Below are 20,994 nucleotides of genomic sequence, written 5' to 3'. Positions count from 1 at the left end.
TCCTGATTTTTTTACTTAACTACTCTGCCACACTACACCACATACGAAAACGTTCCGTAAGGTCGCTGTCGCTATAATGTGGTACCCGGTTTTTGGAGTAATGTTTTTTTTTGTCTTTTGGAAGAATTAAACACTTCTAACTCCTCGTCACTAGACAGAAAATCCAAGTCCGATTCGCTGGTCATCTGGAATAAATGGCAGCTATAAGTTTCACGTTTCACCTAATTGCAGTTCTTTTGCGCTTCTACAAGTAAAGGTTATTTTACCGGAATAAGTAAAATGTTACCTTATATTTAACTATAAAGTGTAAACATGAAATTGTAGAATACCAGACCTGCAACATTCAACAGAATAAAGAAAAGAAGACACAGCTTACTCGCGAGCGCGGAGAAAATTGAGTAACTTCTGATGGTAGCAGTCGAAAACGCTATTAAAACTTTCTACCCCAATAACCCTGACTTGACGTGACGGTTCTTTGACGGACTGTGTGAATGCCTTCATTTTAAATGTGTGGTGGAATGTTTTGATGTGACGGCAAGTGTGAATTGGCCTTTAAACGCACCACTGTTATCTGCAATGTGAATCCCACGTTCATTTCTCGCGTTCAGCAACTTAAATCCTTAATGCAACTTGACCTCTTTTAAGAAGCTCAGGAACAGTTCTATCGTCGTTATTAGAGGGAGAAGTAGCTTCTGAAGTCTTCCACAATAGCTCCTTTCAGCAAGGTCGCTGACTATGAGAGCTGACTTTTCTTTCCAGTCGCGAATCCAAACTTGTTTGTTATTTCTCTTTTGTAGTGGTTGCAAGTAGACAAGCATGAACTCTGCTACCACTCTTTAACTGCCCAATTATTATTTCTGGTAGGACAGTGGTGCTCCAGCATTCAGAAAATGTCGAAATTGAAGTGTACACCTTGTAGATAGACACTTACGAAGCTAGTTTTACAACGCTGGCTTCAGGAAATTAGTTGCGCAAGTAGTGTCTCCCTGTGAGCTACATATAAAAAATTCTTACAATTCGTCTGATACTCTGAATGCTCCCTTAATAGACATTCGTACTGTATAGTTTTGCTCAATGATCTTCGGTTTTACTTCGTGAAATATCATTAACTGTGCAGTCAAGTTCAGAAACCAATGAAAGCGTTGTGTTGGCAGAACTGTGTGGCTCAAAATTCAACTTGCAACGGTCGAATGTTTTGGTTGTAAACGAATGAAATTTTGTTTCCAAGTGTTCAGAAGTAGCGAATAAGGTATGCAATTGCAATGTAATCAGCATTGCATTAACCATGTTGAGAGACGTATAATTATTAAATGAGTTGGCGTGTAATAACAATATTTGAGTGAATCCAAGAGACAGATCGTTTTTATGCATTGTGTATGCTGCTTTTTGTTGCAGATTAGACGTCTGTACATTTGTCATTATAAAGATGATAGTGATTTTCAAGTGCACATAATGATATTAAAGTGCAACTGGCCAGTGACAGTTTCACCAAGTGATATACTCGGAGATGGTTCTGTCACGTTGATTCAATTTGCGTACTTACCCGCTGTTTATTAGGTAGTTTTGACGATAACAGGTAATGACAGAACCTCTGTTAACCATATAATGTCTGTACCCCAGTTACTTTCCCACGCGCACTGTGTTAATGATTGTATCGATTATTTTACAGGTGTGAAAATTGTTAAGAATTACACGCCTGACATCCTGTGAATTTTGCTAACGATGATCCGGAAAATTTCTGCTGCGAATGACGTCGACGCAGTTTATTTAGATAGGGTAAGTCGGTCTCTAAATTTTATTTGTATTCTCGTTTCTTTTGCTGTGGTGTCTTCGCTTAACTGTAAGTTTCCATGAGGTCGATAGAAGTGAGTACAGTACTAGTATTGCGCCGTCACGAAAAATGCTTATGAGCTTTCTCAGAAAGTCCGAATTTAATTTCGCTTAGCGCTGTTTCATTGATAGTCTCGGTCTTTAATTCGGACCTCGGCGGGGCAACTTTAATACAATACAATGCAAATCTTAATCAAAATGTATTCACACCTGTAAACAGAATGTGATACCGGAGGTATCGTAATTTATACTGGGCACCGGTTACAGCCAGAAATATACATACTGTAATACGGGATAATGTTTTGCTCTGTCGACATATTTCTCCAGAAAAACTAAGTAAAGAACCTGGCAAACTTATCCCTGCAACCCCCTCCCACTATGTGTGACAGATGGCTAGCTAGATTTTTATAATTTTATCATTGCTATCACATTTAGATATCTTGTTCCCATATTATGCTCGGAGCCATTCCATGTCAGGTCAACACACTTTACATAAAATTTTTCTCTTTTGCTTAAATTACATATACTGAGTGGTCAGAGTAACAAACATCAAATTTCAATTTTTTTCTCAAACAGTTTCTGAAATTTACCTATGTAAAATTTTCAAAAATTAGCTCAGGAGCTATCTGCATTGAGTGAGAGATCTGGGGAAGATGCCATTTTGCAAAATTTTATATGATCTTTCCAGTGATAAACAATGCGCCATATGTTCTTATTAAGAAATTTTCATTACTTTTCTTTCCAGAAAGTACTTGCCATGCGATCTAGATTTGTCATAATCAGTGTTTTGATCACTGGTGTCTCCAATAATGTTTTCCTCAACTCATGTTGTTCAATAATAGCCACCATTTGACCAATTGTACATCTAACATGTAGGTGTTCATATAAAATATCCAGGAAGGTAACTGTTAAGTATCGGAATATCATCTTAAAACAAAATTAGTTGGCATATTGTATAATTTAAATAAAGTTGATTGCTAACTTCAATTTTATGCGATTTAAAGTAATAGTTCGTTAATTGGTAAAACAACAGTTTTGAGTATGGGACCTATTACTAAAAAATTAAATAAGTTGTGAAAAATTAATTTTGGCCCAAGCAGATTAATCAAAATGCACATTCCGTTTCACAGACTTGAGCCAGTGTATGCAGGGCATGCAAGTTTGTTCCTGGCTGGCTGTGGAAAAGTCTAAACAAGCACAGTCTCCCTCCAGCCATGCACTTGCTGTCTGTACAGTTATTGACTAGAGCCTTTGCTGGAAGGATGTGTTACTTATGGTTTCACTCCAAAGCAGATAGTTAATATTAGCATTTCTAGGCCATTATAGTCGCATTATGGTAGTTATTACTCTGCATTGAACAATTTTTTATATCTAATGTATTTTAGTAGAATGTGATGTTTAACAGTTCTTTTACAGGTAAAACTATAAATTGAAGGAGTGTTAATCAGTGATTTGTGTCGCTAACTTAGTAAAAAATGCAGTGCTGTAAGAGTGTAGCATTGTAGTCCATTGAAGAAATCAAATCTTTTTATTAGACATAAAAACTGAGAAATATCACATGGTGGATGCTTGAGAATTCTGCAAATACCTAATGGCTCCATGAATTGTGATAAATGTAGCAAAGATGTAACTTAGCAAAGTTGGAATAATACGAAGCCAATCAATGATAGAAACACTGAAGATAAAGATTACTTAGATGGGAGGTAATTGTCTTCAACAAGGCCCAGACTTAACAGCAACTTCATTGTCTGTTCAGACACTTACATCGCTTAGAGCTAGGTGATCCCCAGTTGATAAGAAAACGTAACATCTAAGTACTATTCCAGATCGAAAGTGGAAAAAAACTGTCATAAGTGGAACTTAAACTTTTTGTTGCTGTGAGACTTCTTTCTCATTAAATCTTAAAACTAAATTTTTAAATCTACACATAGGGCAAGATAACTAATGATTCGTAAAAGTTTACGTGGAAAGTGGAGTATCTGAAAGATTATGAGCGAATTTAATGCTTCTAATTATTGGTATTTCAAAACAATTTTGAAAGAAAAAAAGTCCACTGCCAAAACCCAAAAATGTTTCAGTAGAAGCTGTAAAAAACTACATTCATTTTATGCAAACAATGAAGTTATCCAGGCAGCGCAAAGTATTAGATTGCATGATATTTACAGAACGAAACTGAAATATAACATCTCCCCTTAAAGAAGCTTGCAAACATTTTTAAAGCCAAGTTACCTAAGGCATAATTCGTATCACTTCAGGTAGGGGGGTTACCTTCATATTCTCAGATGTTATTGAATTTAGCTTATGTTAAAATTCAGGAGTAAATAAGAAACATGCATTTTTTTGTTTCCTCTAAAAAATTCCTGGCTAGAGATACAGGCCTCTAAAGATGACTTTGTGAACACCATTTTGAAGGTGCGAATTTCGGAAAAAAATTTAAAATGCTGTATCTCTGTAACAGTTCTAGATATTTTGTAATTTTTTTTATTTGAAAGTTAATTGCTTTGATTGCAATGGTATCCTCCATTTGGACACATGTCAGTTATTTTACTGTCACCTTTTGAATTTTTTATAATTTGCAGAAAATTTTTTTCAAAAATTCCAGTCCATAAAAATTATTTATTTTATTTTCACTTTTCGCTTGATTAGTACCATGTAGTACTATATTCTCTGTAAAGGAGAGCTTCCACTTTAAAGTTGGACAGGTTTTATTTGAAAAAATCACTTTTTTAACTTTCAAGGGTAATTAATGTATGTCTTCACTTAAGTTTTTTCTTACTAATTTCTTTGTTTCAATGTTTGTTTATATTGTCTTTGTTGCAGTTGCTTCTTAAACTTTGTTTTAGTTTCCTGTCAGTTTCTTTGTTGTGGTTGTTCATTGCAAGTTTCTGTATTGTAGTTGCTCAGTGGTAATTTGTATACTGAAGATGCTTCTAAGAAATCTGATACCATCCAGTGAGTTTTCATGAGGAATTTGCCAATTGACACTGTCACAGTGTTTTTTTGTGAAAAGGACTGTCTTCTGACTGAGGCTACATGTAATGAAGTGTGCTGATTATTTGCATATTCGTAAAAGTGATATATAAAACAAACAAAAAACAGAGTTTGCTCAGGTTGGGAATAATGTTCTCATTTGAAGACTGTTTCAAAGTGAAGATATTGCCAGTGATGACTTTTTGTAATGTTTTGACAGAACAACAGCAATGATAGTATCTAAACAAGGTGAAGCCTTTTGCGGTGCAGATGATGCAGATTTTGCATCAATAGAGGAAGAATTAAATACCCTGAATTGGTCAACTACGGATGTGTTGTTCCTGTTAAGAAACCATGGTCAGTGAAGTTGAGTGATAAGCTGTATGCATCGAGAAAGCACAGAGAAATCACTAAAGCTGTGGATGAATACACTACAGCATGACTGACAACACTCTTCAAAGTAGAAATTCCATCTTCAGAAGAAAATAAACCAAAGCACTCTTACCAGGAATTTTTCACAAGTATCAATTCAGCTGTTGGATATTGTGCATTCTACAGTGAAAAGGTTCAAATTTTAATGATCATTCCAGAGACATATTCAAATAAAACAATTTTGAATCATGTTCCATCAGTATTGAAGTACATGGTAAACAAATCAAGAAATGTGAGGTCTGTAAAAGGAGTCTTTGGAAGACAAGATCCCTATTATGGTCATCCTGTAAAAGCAGCTAGAGTACAAATAGTGGAGTCATTTTATCTGGAAGATAAATGTGACTGTTCTCACCAGAGTGCCAACAAAAAATAGACTATAACTGTAACAGCTGAAGGTTAAAGAGTTGTGAAAGTGAAGAGGTACATGACTTGCAGTATTAAAGAACCTTTTGCAGTTTATAAGAGCAACTATACAACTTCACATATGGAAGATCAAAATTTTATTCAATAAGACTTAAGTGGGTAGTTCCACACCTACCTAGAGATGTCTGTGTGTACTGCATGAATTTTGAACTTTGTGTGGTAACTTTGAACTTACTGGAGCACATGACATAGGACACCTTGATAGGTTGTGTGAAGTCATTAATAGTTTGTGACATAAAGTGAGACACTTGTTTGTTTAAACAATGTGGTGACCCCTCTGGAAAGGGAAAGGGAGGACTGTCTTTACAGACACTTGGCTTGGAAGATGTAGCAGATAACTCTGCAGAAATTACATATCCGACATGGGAGGAAAATAAACTAATTAAGAAAATTGTTACCTTTGACAGTTTCATTGATGAACTTGGTAAATGGTCAGTAAAGCTCTAATACAGCAGCATCTACAGAAACTGCAACACATTGCAGAAGTGAAAGGGTGTGTACAGGCTGATGAACCATGTTTGGTGCTTCATTGTGATTTTGCTGAGAACTGTTCTGTAATTCTCCCTCAAGAAGTAAAAGGGTATCATTGGAGTAATGATCAGGTTTCAATTTTTACAAGAGTGACAGTTTCAAAACAAGACCACAAGTGTTGCAGTTATAAGTGATGACTCAGCACATGTTTTGCTAGCAATGCGAAAAATCAAACTGCAAACAGGGACAGAGAAGATCATCATTATTTCTGATGGTGCTTCTAGTCATTTTAAAAATAAATAATTACTGGCTGTTTGAATTGAATAAGTTGCTTGTGCCAACTGAATGGTTGTACAGTGTTACTGGTCATGAGAAGGGGCCTTGTTGTAGTGTAAGAGGCCTGCTAAAGCGCCATGCTACAAAACATAATCTTCCCAGAGCAAATACAGCTGCAGTTCAGAGTGCTGAGGATTTTATGAGAGTCGTGAAATCTGTCTCCAATGCCCTCATTCTTTTGCCCAAAGAGGACATCGAAGAATTCCACGAGCAGAAAAACAAGAATGGTCGAAACAAACTACTCTTGTGAGAGGAATTCAGAAAACAAATTTTTGGACTCAGGTGATGGGTGAACTCATATTACATGCACTTCAAAGAGCAAGAAAAGAAATTTCGTTCATGTGACCAACACCTCAGAAACAGGAGGCTAATATTCAGATTCACGACCTGAGAAGAGGGTGTCTGTGGTGTGTATGTATGACTGTGATTGGTGGATTGCAGAGAATAGACTCCATTTATGAATTAAACGAAATTGTAGAGAACTTTATGCTACCTCATGGACCAGCTGCTGGATATAGGTTTCCAGCTGAAGGACAGCAACACTGCCATCAGTGCTCACTTCCTGTTCAGTGGTTTGAAGATTAAGTGTTCCAGTTCCTATTGGTTCAATAGGAAGGCATCACTCTATATCAAAGGAAGATACAGTGGAACACATTTTTAGCTGATTGGCTGATTTCAGTAGAAGACAGAGTGCACGGAAGTTGTAGAAGTTGAAACCTTTACGTCTTTGGACCTTTCACATACATTTTGGAACCATTTAAAATGAGTTTCTTGCACATCTTTCAAAACTAAAATTACATTAAATGATGCTGAGTTATGATTTGGATGAGCCTGTTATGTGATAATAAAACAGGTTTTATGTAGCTGTGGCAAAAATTTGTTGTTTATAAAAGCTGTTCAACCTAGAATTGGAAGCTCTGCTTTTCAGGCAATGTAGAACTACGTGGTACTAATCAACAGAAAACAAATCAATTTTATGAAAAACTACTTTTTCGTAAATTATAAAAAAAGTTCAGAACGCTATAGTAAAACAACTTTGACAGGAAATTCCAAATGGAGGATTTCTGTGTAATCATAAAGCATTTATCTTTAAAATAAAAGACCCAACAAAACATCTAGAAATGTTCAAGAGATACAGCATCTTAATTTTTTTTTTTTCCAAACTTCACATCTTCAAAATGGTATGCACAATGTCATCTTTGGGGGATTACAGAAGCGTCCAATTCCATCGGTCTGCTTGACCTATGATGTCGCCAGTGTGGCGGAAACGACCATTCTCAGCGTCTCCAATGTGGCACCGATGATGTCATTACATAAACACTCCAACAAACACGAAAATATGTACAAAACCAACAAACGCATCTCCCTACAAAAATATAATCAAAGTAACGAGACCAGCGTGGGAAATTGGGGGTTTTTGGGTGGACACACACACACACACACACACACACACACACACACACACACACACACACACACACACCTTGATCCCAAACCATACACCATACAACATGACAACATAAAAACAGCAAAAAATTCCCAAATTCCGCTACACTTAAAATATCAAAAGGAATCAGTCACTTCCCTTCACCTACACTACATACCTCAACCAGTTTTCGATACCACAAAATAAAAACGAAATATTCCAAAAATTATAATCACACCGCAACTGTCAATATCACGAAACCAACATCTAAAACACCAAAAAATGGAATCGGACACTTCCCTTGACCTATGTAGCTGAAATACAACTGATAACAAAAAAATTGAAATAGAGTACTTTCCCTAAGATATATAAATCAACCACATGTGCTGATACCAAAACATCAACCACAAACACATGCAGTGAATAACACTGACTTAACAACACATACGAACCGCAATGAAAATCACAACGCGTGAACAGTAGACCCAAAAAAGACTACTTACCACAAAAAAGTTCCGGCGCTACACACAAGGTCAATCACCCCAATCACGTGCACTCCCAACTCGCGTATGCTGCATTTCACTATCTCCACCACAAGCCCAAAAAGTTGCAGAAACTTAAATGACAGACAACATATTATCCCCCATTTTAGCCCGCAGATGCGCACTATTAGACTTGTAAGTCATGACCATACCTAACAAAAAGTCCAATTGAATTAAACGACTTACTGTGCGACAGACAGCAAACCAATAACATAAAACATCACTGCAATAACATAAACACAATAGAAACCTAATTCTTAAATCGCTGAAACTAATTTACCTTCTTCTATAACAGTCACAACCAATAAATGCACACTTCAGGCACTGACAGCCAAATGAACCCAATACACCATATTACATACGGGCCATATACACACCACCAGAGGAAACCATAATATGCAACAAGAAAACATTGACTAATACCACACACTCGTAAACTAAACTCCGTGCTGTCATGACATCATACATCAAAACACCTTTACATCGCAGGTCAAAGCCGATGGGTGGAATAGGACACCTGTTGACTCCATCTTTGGAGGACTGTATCTTGGAGCAGCAATTTTTTGGAGAAAACAAAAAATGTGTTCCATACTTAATGCTCCATTATAACATATGCTAAATTCAATAACATCAAAGACTATGAAGGCTAAGATTTTTTTTTCCTAGCCTGCCTGAACTGATATGGACTATGCCCTAACGTAAAAATAGGTTTCTCTGAATTTGCTGAGTTGAGGCTGAAATATTGTGTACTAGCTGGACGGAATGGCACACACTCCGCTTGTCTGCACAACTCACCAAAACACACAATTATTGACAGAAAATGTCATAGTAAATATGGTATCAAAGGGCACTTAACCCTTTCAGACCCTGTGGTTACAATTGTGTACATTAATTTTCACGACGTCTTAACTGCAATAGAAATATTTTTGGAGCTGATGTACACATTTGTGAATGTTCATTCTTTTCACCATCCACAAGTGCTGCCATCTGTTGTGCAGTGCTATAAACATATCAACAGATTAATGTAGCAGTTTGTGACCTTGACAGTACCTGGTAGTCTTCGGTAAGTTATAACCCACAGTATAGTTGAGTACCAGTATTGTTGTTTTGCATGAACATGGTAGAATGTTCGATTTATTTATTACATCAATCAGTATTTCAATATCATTTGTTTTAGTCAACAAAAAGAAGTGATGTTTTTCTGTGTGCACAATTGTAGCCATGAGGTCTCAAGAACAATGTTTTACATAACTTTGAGTATCTTGTGTTTCCTCCATATGAAGTGCTTGTTGGAACAGTTTCTTTTTATCCTGACGATTGTATGAGTTTTGACTGGGATTTATTGAAAACATACGAAGTAAGTTGTATTACTAGGTACTGTTATGAGCAAAAATTAGGAAAATAGACATAGCATTGAAGCTCCAGTTGATGACAATGTCATTAGGTCTACTGTAAATTATTATTTTAGTGAAATACCACTACTGATAGTATTATTTGTGAATATTTCAGTTCTGTTCATCATGTCAAAGAAACAGTATTTCAACATTGAGCAAGATACAGATGCCATTTTAGAGATGTTGCTGAATGGAGAGGTGTCAGATATCAATTTATCATCAGATGAAGAATCATTTCCTGGTGTAGAATCCTACTGTACTTCAAGAGAGAAGGAAGTGAGAGTGGGGTCTGACAAAATAAACAGGGGAGAAACCAATGATGAGTCAACTGCAAATAATGAAAGTGGTGTGTGCAGTGACAATAACGATAGTGGTATTCAAGACAGTGATCCAATTACCAACAATGAGCTCAGTGATGTAAAATACATTTTGTCATAAAGAAAGGACATAAAGTGGCATCATCGTCCTCTCTCTGTACTGGATTCATATTACGAATGGGGACAATGTATTGAAGAACAGGAAATACTTTCTCCTTGAACTTACTTCAGCAAGTACATTACCAATGATCTGTTCAGTACTATGGCTGATATGACAAACCTATATGCCTTGCAGAGTGGAACAATTAGCAATTTCAAACAAATTACACCAGCGGACCGCCATATCTTCTTTGGGCTTCATATAAATATGGGAACTCTAAAATTTCCTAGAGTCCAAATGTATTGGGACACAACATTGAAAATGCAATTATTCTAGGACAGTATGCCCAGAAATAGATTCTTACAGCTCAGAACAAATTTACATCTTGTTAACAGCATGGCTATACCAGCAGACAATAAAGACAAGTTCTATAAAGTTTGGCCTATATATACTACCATCTTTAACAGATGTCTGGATACCTCGAATAGAAAACGAAGACGACCATCTGCCACACCTTCAGATACACCTGTTCAAAGACGATGAGGAGAAACTATGCCTCCTGAACAGATTCAGTTTGATGGAACACAACACTTGCCTCTTCACGGAAGTGGTGCACTGCCTACCAAGTGTAAATTTCCTGGATGCAAGAGACGTTCATGAATAAAATGTGAAAAATGTAATGTACATCTTTGTTTGTCAAAGGAAAAAAAACTGTTTCCTTTCATTTCATGTCAATTAGAACCACATTATTAACATAATTCCTGACTCATTTCATTTTTAATTAAAACTATGATGAATTTTGCATGTATTTTGTGTGTAAATCATTTCAAATTTATGTGTAATTTTTAAATAAATTAGTTTTATCTGCTAGGATTTCAGTGTTGATTGAGACCCAGTGTACACAAATGTGTACTAATTTTTTTTCGAAAATGGTAACATATATTTTTATAAATGTTGCTTCTAAAATCATTAAAAAACATCATTCAAGTCCATTTCAGTATTTAAAAAAAATTTCCTTCCACCAGAAAAAATTCAGGTCTGACAGGGTTAAACAATTAAAAGTAATGCATAACAAAACTGCTTTGCAACCCACCATCAGTTGATTGTAATGTGGGAAATTGTAAATGTTACCCAGGAGAGACAGTAATAGAAAAAATTTTGCAATTCTCTCTTGATGGAAAATTTGAGACTTCAATTCTGCAAGTGGGTGTCAGCTGACTGCTGGAATCCGGAAATCACACAGAAAACTTCCGAAGAGTTTATAGAGTTAATATGTAGTAAGACGTCCTCTTTTGTTCAATATTACTTCATTGCCAAGCAACAAAGAGCATGCCTTAACTCCACAAAAGAAAATCTTAATGTATCAGAATTTGTGATTTTTCAGAAATTTATAGAATAGTTATAAAGGATAAAGCTCAGAGTTACCACTGTACAAGGAAACATTATACTTCCTTCTGTATATATTACGTACAACATGACAAAACTGAGCACGAGAGCTTTATTAATGTTTCTGATTGCCTTGAGTACAATGTTTTCTGTTTGCACCTTTCAAAAGAAGCTAATTTCTTATCTAACAAATTTCAAAAGCTTCAGATGGTTGTGCTGCTCAATTCAAAAATAAGAAAAATGTTCTGAAAACCTTTGCCTTCACGAGGATGACTTTAGCATAATAGTAGAGTGACACTTTTCAGCTGCAGCACATGGAAAGGGCTTGGTGATGGAGTAGGGGGTTCCTTTGAGACTGGCAGCTTGCGCAAGTTTGTGAAAGCTATTCCACAACCAGATCCAAACCCAATGAGATCTATTTGAGTGGGCGGTAGGTAACATGCATGAAGAGCTTTTGCTTATTACACTCAAGAAGATTACGCTGCTTCAGAAATGTTCTTAAAAAGTCGGCTTGAGGTGTTGACAATCAAAGGAACACAGCAGTTTCATGCATTCATGCAGTTTCACTACATCGATTATTAAACACATGTCAGAGGATGTGCATGGTTGGGAGAGGGAAGTAACTTCATCACCAGACAAACTGATGTTACAAGACACATCAGGCTAAGTCATCACTGTCTATGACAAAAATTAGTGGCTTGGTTACATTATTGAGAAAAAAAATCAATAGCTTGAAGTGAAAATAACTTCCCTCCACATAATTTTCATAACCTATACATTCGGATGTCCTGTTGGTGCCAGTGGTGAATGTTCTCGCAGAAGTAAATCAATTTACTCTGACTCGGAGAGCATACATTCTTGTTGAAAGTGATGTAAGCCAGACCCAGTTTTTTTATGAATCTGTGAAGGTATGAGTATTTCTTGGAACATGCATTTAATTTGAAGCTTAATTTTCCTCAAGTTGGTATTAATTTATATTTTACTCATAGTTGTTTAAAAAATGTCATTACCTATTGTTAGTCAGCTATATAATATAGGCACCTATTATTCAAAAACGAACATCATATATTTAATTTTTTATCTAATATTTCTGGTCTAAGAATCATGGACAAGAACTATTATGTTAGTACTTACTTTTTTCATACCTTACTTACCTTTGAAATTATAGGTCCCATGTTCAATATTTTTATTTTGCCAATTAATAGGCTGTTAGTTGGATTTGTATGAAATTAGTCAGCAGTCAATTTAATCATAGAATATGCTGTTTTAATTTAAGATGATGATGATCTCATATTTTATATTTACTTTTCTATGTATTTAATGAAACACAGATTCGTTAAAGATGGGATTGGTCAAAATGGGTCTATTAGTGAAAAACAAGTCAGGAATTTTAAGAATGAACCCATTGTCATCCTATATTTATATTTTGCCATGTGATTTACAAGAGTGCTAAGTATTTGTGGAAATAATATGAAAATTTTAAATTATGTACTTTTCAGGGAAAAATTAATTCAAAATTTCTATTCATATTTTAAATTTTTTATTAGACCTATGTTTTCTCGTATATCACTGGAAATAGCATAAAAATAATGCAAAATGACACCTTTCCCAGCCCTTTAACTCAGTTAGGGCTGCTTCAGGAACATCTTAAAAAGAAGTGTTCTTGCTTTCTTAGCCAGTTCTACAACCATAGTTCAGAAATGATTTTAGATAAAACATTGTAATTTGTAATTTCTCTTAGATTTAGCACCCACTGTGGGTACCAAATTTTAGGAAAATCTAAAATGGTAAACCAAATTGGTTGTTGTTTTGACATGGAATGGCCCCACTATAATCAGTTGTAACAGATAAAACATAAAACTTCTTGGCAGATTAAAACTGTGTTTGGAAGATAGGAGACGAGGTACTGGCAGAAATAAAGCTGTGAGGATGGGGTGTGAGTTGTGCTGGGTAGCTTAGTTGGTAGAGCACTTGCCTGCGAAATGCGAAGGTCCTGAGTTCGAGTCTCAGTACACAGTTTTAATCTGCCAGGAAGTTTCATATCAGCGCACACTCCGCTGTAGAGTGGAAATCTCATTCTAGATAAAACATGGTTTGAAACAATTTTGGTGCTGTTTTGGTGCTGTTTACTTCTGTGCTTCCAAATGAGTCTGGTTGTTTGATTTTGACATAAACATTTGCTAATTAGTGGTTCTCATATCATTCATGTAAACCTCACTTCATTGCCAAATTGATGGTTCCATAATGCCTTACGACATTTCCCTTCTTGTAATCAATTTGTTACACATTTTTCTCCTCAATTAGATGTTGTACCATCACTTTAGTTATCTGATCCAGATATACCCAATTTACAGTACTCTTCTGTAGTACCACCTTTTAAAAATTCCCTTTCCCCAACTTCTTTAAACTGTTTCACTTCCATTTAAACCTACATTACACTTATATTCCTTAAAAAATAGCAACATTGAAATTTATATTTGATAAACTCCTATTCTGAGATTCTTTTTTTTTACCGTTACCGGTCTGCATTTTATGTCTGCCACTTATTTTGCTGCCCAAATAATGAGTCAGTGTTTCTAATCTAATTCCCTAATTAAGTTAGTCTATACTAAATTATTTTCGTTTTGCGCATGTTGAAGTTCATCTTTTCAAGGCACTACTTCTTCTGTGCAACTCATTTGCATTCAAGCTTTGCAAACTGCTGTGAAGTGTGTGGCAGAGGGTATGTTTCATTGTATTACTTACTAGAGCTTTTCCCTCTTCATTCATGTTTGAAGTGTGGGAAGAACAAGTGTTTAATGCTTCTGTGTGTACTAAAGCTGTGGTTATCTTGTCCTCGCAGTCCCTATGGAAGCAGTACGTAAGTGGTTGTACTATATTCCTAGTCACCATTGAAAACAAGTTCCTGAAACTTTGTAAGTCGGCCTTCTAGGGATAGTTGGTGTCTGTCTTCAAGAATCTGCTATTTCAGTTCTATCACCATCTCTGTGACTCCCACAGGTCAAACAAACCTGTGACCATTCATGCTGCCATTTTCTGTAAACGTAAAATGTCCCCCACCAGGCATATTTGGTATGGGTATCACATATATGTTCTGGAATGGGTCATAAAAATGATTTGTAAGCTATCCCTTTTGTAGACTGATAGCATTTCCCTAGTATCCTGTCATTAAACAGAAATGTTTCCTGCTTTCACCACAAGGGAGCCAGTATGATAGTTAAATTTCATGTTCCAGTCTCCAACTGGGACTCGTAGGGTAGGAAACTAAGTTTTTCATTTTTGTGAAGTGCATAAAAACATTTCTGAATATCTATGCAGCTTGTTTGACAGTACTATGTTATAGATAACTGCAGATATAGAGGAATATTACAGATAAGTTGTCTGTTTTGACCAGTGACAGGAAATGTGACAAATGCCATAAATAATATGGCAACGGCAATGTGGTGTTAATTTGGGAATTCCACCACATCCCTTACCAAACTTACTAGTGTCACTGTTTTGACCTGACAAGGCGCTCTTGTTTAGTGTCTTTGGTATACATTTTATCTATTTTTGGCGTACTAGAACAAGCACATTGGGTAAACTGTCATTTTAATGAAAACAATAAGAAGTTAACAGAATATAATTTGCCACAGTTGATTAAAAATGCAAACATTTGTGAAACTTTCACTGGAGAACTCAAAGGATCTTTATTGCTGAACATGCACATTTTACATTTAAATCCTAGAGTCCTAGAATATGTTGTTTAAATATGCTCATTTGATACCCATAAATAAAGTTGATTAGTAATGGAAATTTTTGGCTTAAACAATGGAAAATCTGGGGGATCGAATAATATTATGGAAAGGATATGTTGATACTCATAATGTTGTGGAGATGTTGACTTGGAGTGCCGAAACAAAGAATATGAATTTTCACCCAAATGGCTTTCTTTTAAAGTAGACAACACAAAAGTAGCGCGCGCGCACACTGTCCACTGTTTCTGGCTACAAAGGTAAACTCTAGAGACAGTGGTCCTATAAGTGCACTGTGTGTGTGTGTGTGTGTGTGTGTGTGTGTGTGTGTGTGTGTGTGTGTGTGTGTGTGTGTGTACTCTAGAAGACTTTTTGCCCAAAAGCTTACATATGTAACAGTATTTTTGGTGTACCTGTCTGTGACTCAACATCTCCTCTGTATGGTGAATAGCAATCAGTTCTGCCTCATAATATTCTCAAATACTAAAATTGAGTTTATAACTTTTGGATCTGTACTTTTCTTATTTTAATAAAATGTCAGAAGCATGGAATGAAGCTCATTAGTTTATGTAACATGTTTTAAATGTCTTTCTGAACAATTATATGAAGTATTTTAATATATGAATGAAAATCTTGTCTGTCAAAACCCATGCTGTTTTATGTTTGTTATCAAATTATATTTGAGTCTCACACAAAATAAAAATTAGCCTAATAATAGTTCTGTCTGAAAATATTTTGCAGATTTAAGAAATCATAGTTTAGGCCACAACAATATTAGTTAATTTCCAATATTTTAAGAAATCCAGCAGAGTTAAATATTTTTCCCTGTATGGATATACCCTTTTTATGGTATCTGGAAAAATAAAACAGTGATGTGTTGAAAATAAGCTAATGTTAGCAGCCCCTTGAAAATAATGCCATGACATTTATTTATGCTTTGTGAAAACTGGGCAAATTTTCCACAAAAACCTATTTGAAATATGTGGAACAAATTTTACTCTGGTTATTACTGTGACAAAAGCTACAGTAAAGTAAGCATAATGAAAATCGGAGGCACTGAGTGTCAGGCCTGGTTGATCTCACTTGGAATTGCTGTTTTCCACCACATCAAAAAGTATTTTGCTTTCAGATTTGTGTGTCCATTCATAGAAACCCCATTAATAAATACCAAAACTACATTCTCAACAGTTTGTTGAAGTATCATCTCAGCTTTTTTCGGCGCTCTTGTAATTTTTTCCAGAAATTGGAAAGTGGCCTTAATATTTTTGTAATTTTCTGTGTCATTTTAGTACTTAAATAACAGCATTTCTGATAACTATACACCTCAAGTTAAGAGTTTCTGTCAATAAGTACCACTTTGATGGACGTTCTTGCAGGGCCAAGTTATCAGAACATCAGTACATTGAAAGTTCAATATAAGAAGTTCGTCTGAAACCAGAAAAATTTTGGTAGTTCTTATCTTAAAAGTATAAGCAAATGTACAAAGATTCATCAAAATCTGGAACAGTGGGTGACATTAGGTGGGTGATTTGACATCCATGTCCCCAATCTGCCTGGTTGTCACTTGACCATGTCTTCAAAAAACTATACAAAATGTAAGAATATAAAACCCTCAACTAATTTGCTTTAAGGCTTAGAAGCAACATGGTCACTTCCATGATGCAGAGATAACGAGTTACTCTAGTAGTAACCAATGCACCATCTACAGCAAAAAAGTTCACTCCTCTCACTTCAGCAATATGCCAAAACTGTTCACAAAGCTTGCCTCACTGTGGTAAAGAGGGTGTTCTGCCAGTTATACATACATCTACCTTAAGGGCCTTGGCCTCCCCTGCCCTCCCCAAGCAGATTGGAACCCTCTTCATAGATCCTGCTTGGTAGAGGGCTACCTCCCTTCAGACAAACTCCACAAACCACCATAACTGCACACTGACTACAGCCAGTGTTTGGAGGAGATGCATGGAACAACGCGTTCTAGAGGCTCACACAGACATATCCAGACTGAAGCTAAAACTCCAAAATAAATGGAAGGAAAGAAGAAACAAAATGGAAAGATGGATCTGGTAATCAGATGGCACCAGATCGCCAACACCATCTACGGAAATTATGCTAGTTTATCAGGTAACGTTGAAGCATGAAAGTTTCACTGCTTTCACTCCCCCCGCCCCTTTCCTGCCCCCTCCCCAAAAGAGAGAAATAAAGCAGCTGTTATCTAAAGGAACTAAAACAACTACTTCCACCTTACTGAACATACACATAATACCATTCCAGCCAACAGTTGGTATGGCACTACAAGAAACTTTATTCCTAGCAGGCCAGTTACATTCTCAGACAGTTCAAAAACAGATCACTCTGGGAGATCATCAGGGGATTTTTATACATTGATATGAGACATCAGTTTTGGAGAACAAATTGCTATAAATATTCCTACGAGTGGTGGTGGATGCGGTGTGGCATAATGGTTAGCAACACTGGCAGGTGTGATGTGGGGTCTCCATTTCAAACCCAACCACCAGCAATTATACGTTATTTGGTATTTATCATTTCTGGAAATATCTTCTGTCTATAATGTTTGTGTATTTTGGAAATAGTCAGTGTTTGTATAAATAGGTGCACACTGTCCAAACACTCGCTTTTGTTCTGGCTGTACATTGGTGTTGGTAATGAACATCCTTTCAGTGCTACGTGTTATATTTCACCGATAGCCCTGATTTTGGGTTTGGACTAAAGTGTGTTTACAATGTGACTATTTCACTGAAATCCACTGTGTGTATGCGTACACGCACACACAGTATGCTGTAACATTTATCCATCTTCTCATGGTAAGGCAAGACAGCAACTGAGCACTGATTTGATTGTGCAACTGCCTCCACCTTGATTCTTTTGGGGAATTTCAATCCCAATAAGCATTTTGAGGCAGATGCAAAATTTGACAATGTGCTACAACAGGTATTTTCATTTTAGTCCAGAATTTGGTACCATCTCAGCTGTTGATGTATCAGTCTGTAGCCTTAGCTTTTTCCTGCCCATTTACTGGTAAGCACCTGATGATTTTTGTGGCAGTGATCGCTTTCTGGCAACTTTTTTATTGCTGTACCAACACCCATCATAAAACCGTGCAAGCTGGAACTTGAAGAATGCCAATTGGCATAGTTTCACCATTTATTTAAAATCTGAACTGCCCACGCAAGGAGGAAGTGAAATTATCCTTAGATATCCCTCTGCTGCAATACTATAAGCTGCAGAAGCAGCAGTCCATCTCTCCTCTGGGCCCCATTACCAGAAACCTGTACCATGGTGGAACCATCAAATAATTGCAGCAGTATCAATCACAGAGGAGTAGTTTAGCAATGTAAGTGACATCTGTCCAAGGATGTGCTTATCACCTTCAAAAGATTCCAAAATTGGTCAGGCAATCTGATAAATAAAGAATGCAAAAAGGAAAATTGTGAAAGACATATAACCACTGTTGGGACCCATGCTTTCTCTCAAGTGTAGAACGAACTACATGCCATCCTCTAGTATCTTGAACATTCACCATAGTGCCAACAATTAATCTGCAATCACTGTTATTATTATATAACCAGCAATCCACTTTGTCCAAGCCTCATCATCTAAAAGATACACTTCCACTTTCCATCTTCAAAAGAGGCCATTGGAGTAGCTAACTCCCCTTAAGGCGGGTCCACACTGAGCGCGCTGTGCCGTGCTGCTGCACCCTGCGCACAGCTGTAACAGAGAGGAGTGCGCCGCGTGCGCCCCGCTGTTCCACTCCGAGGCGTGCACTGTGTTCCAGTTGGAGCGCGCGCACGGTCTGAAGCTGGAGTGAGCCAAGACCTGTCTAAACTGAGGGCACGCAAACGTGCCACTTCCTTTGATGTACCCACAACAGTCAGAAAACTGTGCGGCACGATGCGGCGCAGCGCGGTTCGCCGTCCACACTAAGCGCACAAAGCCCCGCACAGCCATTTTGCGCGGCCTGGTACACTCAGTGTGGACCTGCCTTTCGATTTTAAATCCTCAGTACAATCAAACAACCCATATAACAAGTGGGTATTCTTTAGTGCCTTGGTATAGTTCCATGACGAAGCAAGTCTCTGATCTTGTGTGTTAAGTTGCTGTATCATTTACACCTAGAATATGTCACATTCTTGTCATGGAGTTCAAGCTGTGAACCTAGTATTTTACATTATCTGACAGAATAGCATGTATTATCTTACTTTAAAGTTAGACAATGTGATCTTCCTGGACCTTGGGAGGGGATGGCTGTTTGACTCTTGCTGCTGTCTTAGCTCCAGGAAGCCTCTGCTCCTAGGCAGTGGACTGTTCTGATCCCACCTGTAGATTAATTTATACTTCTAAATTCAGCAGCCTTTTAATCTAAGAGTGACCTTACCATTTTATGCAGCTAACTCTGGCCAGTTTCTTATTACCATCAGGGACCTGATGGTTGGATGTGGATAGTGTGCCTCTCCACTTGGCATGCCACAATGGGCCTTAAGCTGTTTTTGGCTCACATACTTCTCCTGCCTGTTGCTACTTGGATACTTGGATTTTCCTTTATAGCTGGTTTTATCCTTCTCGTCTCTCTCCATTTCAGGCAAGTGTACTAATGGTAGTCTCTGATGCCCATCTCATGCTTTGTAGAAGCATTCTATTGATTTAAAAATCCCAAGAAGTTGTGGAACTGATTTTTAAAAAGAGGATACAAACAAAACAATAGGGACAACAGGGTTAGGTAGGACCTTCCCCCCCCCCCCCCCCCCCCCGCCCCCCCTCCCCCCCCAAGATCTATGGAATGAAGTTTTAGTTTGGACTGCAGTACCAAATGTTACACTGAAAACAAACCCTGTCCTTTCCTTTTGTTATTCCGCTTTGTGTTTGTGTACCCTTGTGCAATTGTGTTTTTCCTGTCTTTGTGTTTAGCTAATAATACTTATGTTGTAGAATTTTTCTAATACCCAGCTACATTCACTATGATGAGGAATGCTGTTATCCTCAAATATAATTTTCTACCCTTTAAACCATCAGTCCAATCCAAATCATATGGTATGATTACTACCTACAGCAATATCTGCAGTACTTCGTTCGTAAAGTTTGCTGCATATTTCATACTTGTACTCCTGTTAAGAGTTCCATTCCGATTAAGTTGGAACCTATTTCTGGGACTTAAAACAGTCAGATAGTATACTTCTCCTACTAGGCATCCTGCCAGCTGTCTACCTGCACCTCCCTCCCTGCTGCCTGCCTTCATTCTCATTGTCTCCTTTCTTGTGTTTTCAAATCGAGCCTGAAGGCCACAGATCTTAGTAAACTACTGTATCAGACTTCCTGCTGGGCATCTTACAGTCTGAAGAGAGGCCTGTGTTACTTTCACAGTGCCTATCTGCGACTCAGCATCTCTGCTATATGGTGAGTAGCAACTATACTTTTCACAACATTGTCACATTCCATCCTGGTTTGCAATTCTTTGATTTAATGAAAAGATTATCCAAATCTCAACCTGTGTTCAGTTAAATATTTCCTAAAATGTAATGAGCATTTTCTTTCTTAAATTTATTTACCTTGCTGTAACTAAAAGTCTTGTAGTACTTGAAATACTATCAACAACATTTACATAAGTAATATTAAGA

General features: G+C 36.9%; 1 protein-coding gene across 1 annotated transcript in view; it reads left to right on the top strand.

Annotated features, from left to right (window-relative positions):
- The first annotated feature begins 776 nt into the window (after positions 1-776).
- LOC126334614 (kinesin-like protein KIF20B) overlaps positions 777-20,994 on the top strand; it is a 36,322-nt gene continuing 16,104 nt past the window's right edge. Inside the window, exons 1-3 of the mRNA XM_049997022.1 lie at positions 777-1,249; positions 1,396-1,576; positions 1,670-1,776. Of these exons, the coding sequence (XP_049852979.1) occupies positions 1,723-1,776 (54 nt within the window). The 5' untranslated portion in view covers positions 777-1,249; positions 1,396-1,576; positions 1,670-1,722. The remainder of the gene's footprint in view (positions 1,250-1,395; positions 1,577-1,669; positions 1,777-20,994) is intronic.

This window comes from Schistocerca gregaria, chromosome 2 (genome assembly GCF_023897955.1).
Source record: "Schistocerca gregaria isolate iqSchGreg1 chromosome 2, iqSchGreg1.2, whole genome shotgun sequence".
In the NCBI taxonomy this organism is placed as follows: domain Eukaryota; kingdom Metazoa; phylum Arthropoda; class Insecta; order Orthoptera; family Acrididae; genus Schistocerca; species Schistocerca gregaria.
This window is presented reverse-complemented; position numbering and strand designations above follow the sequence as displayed.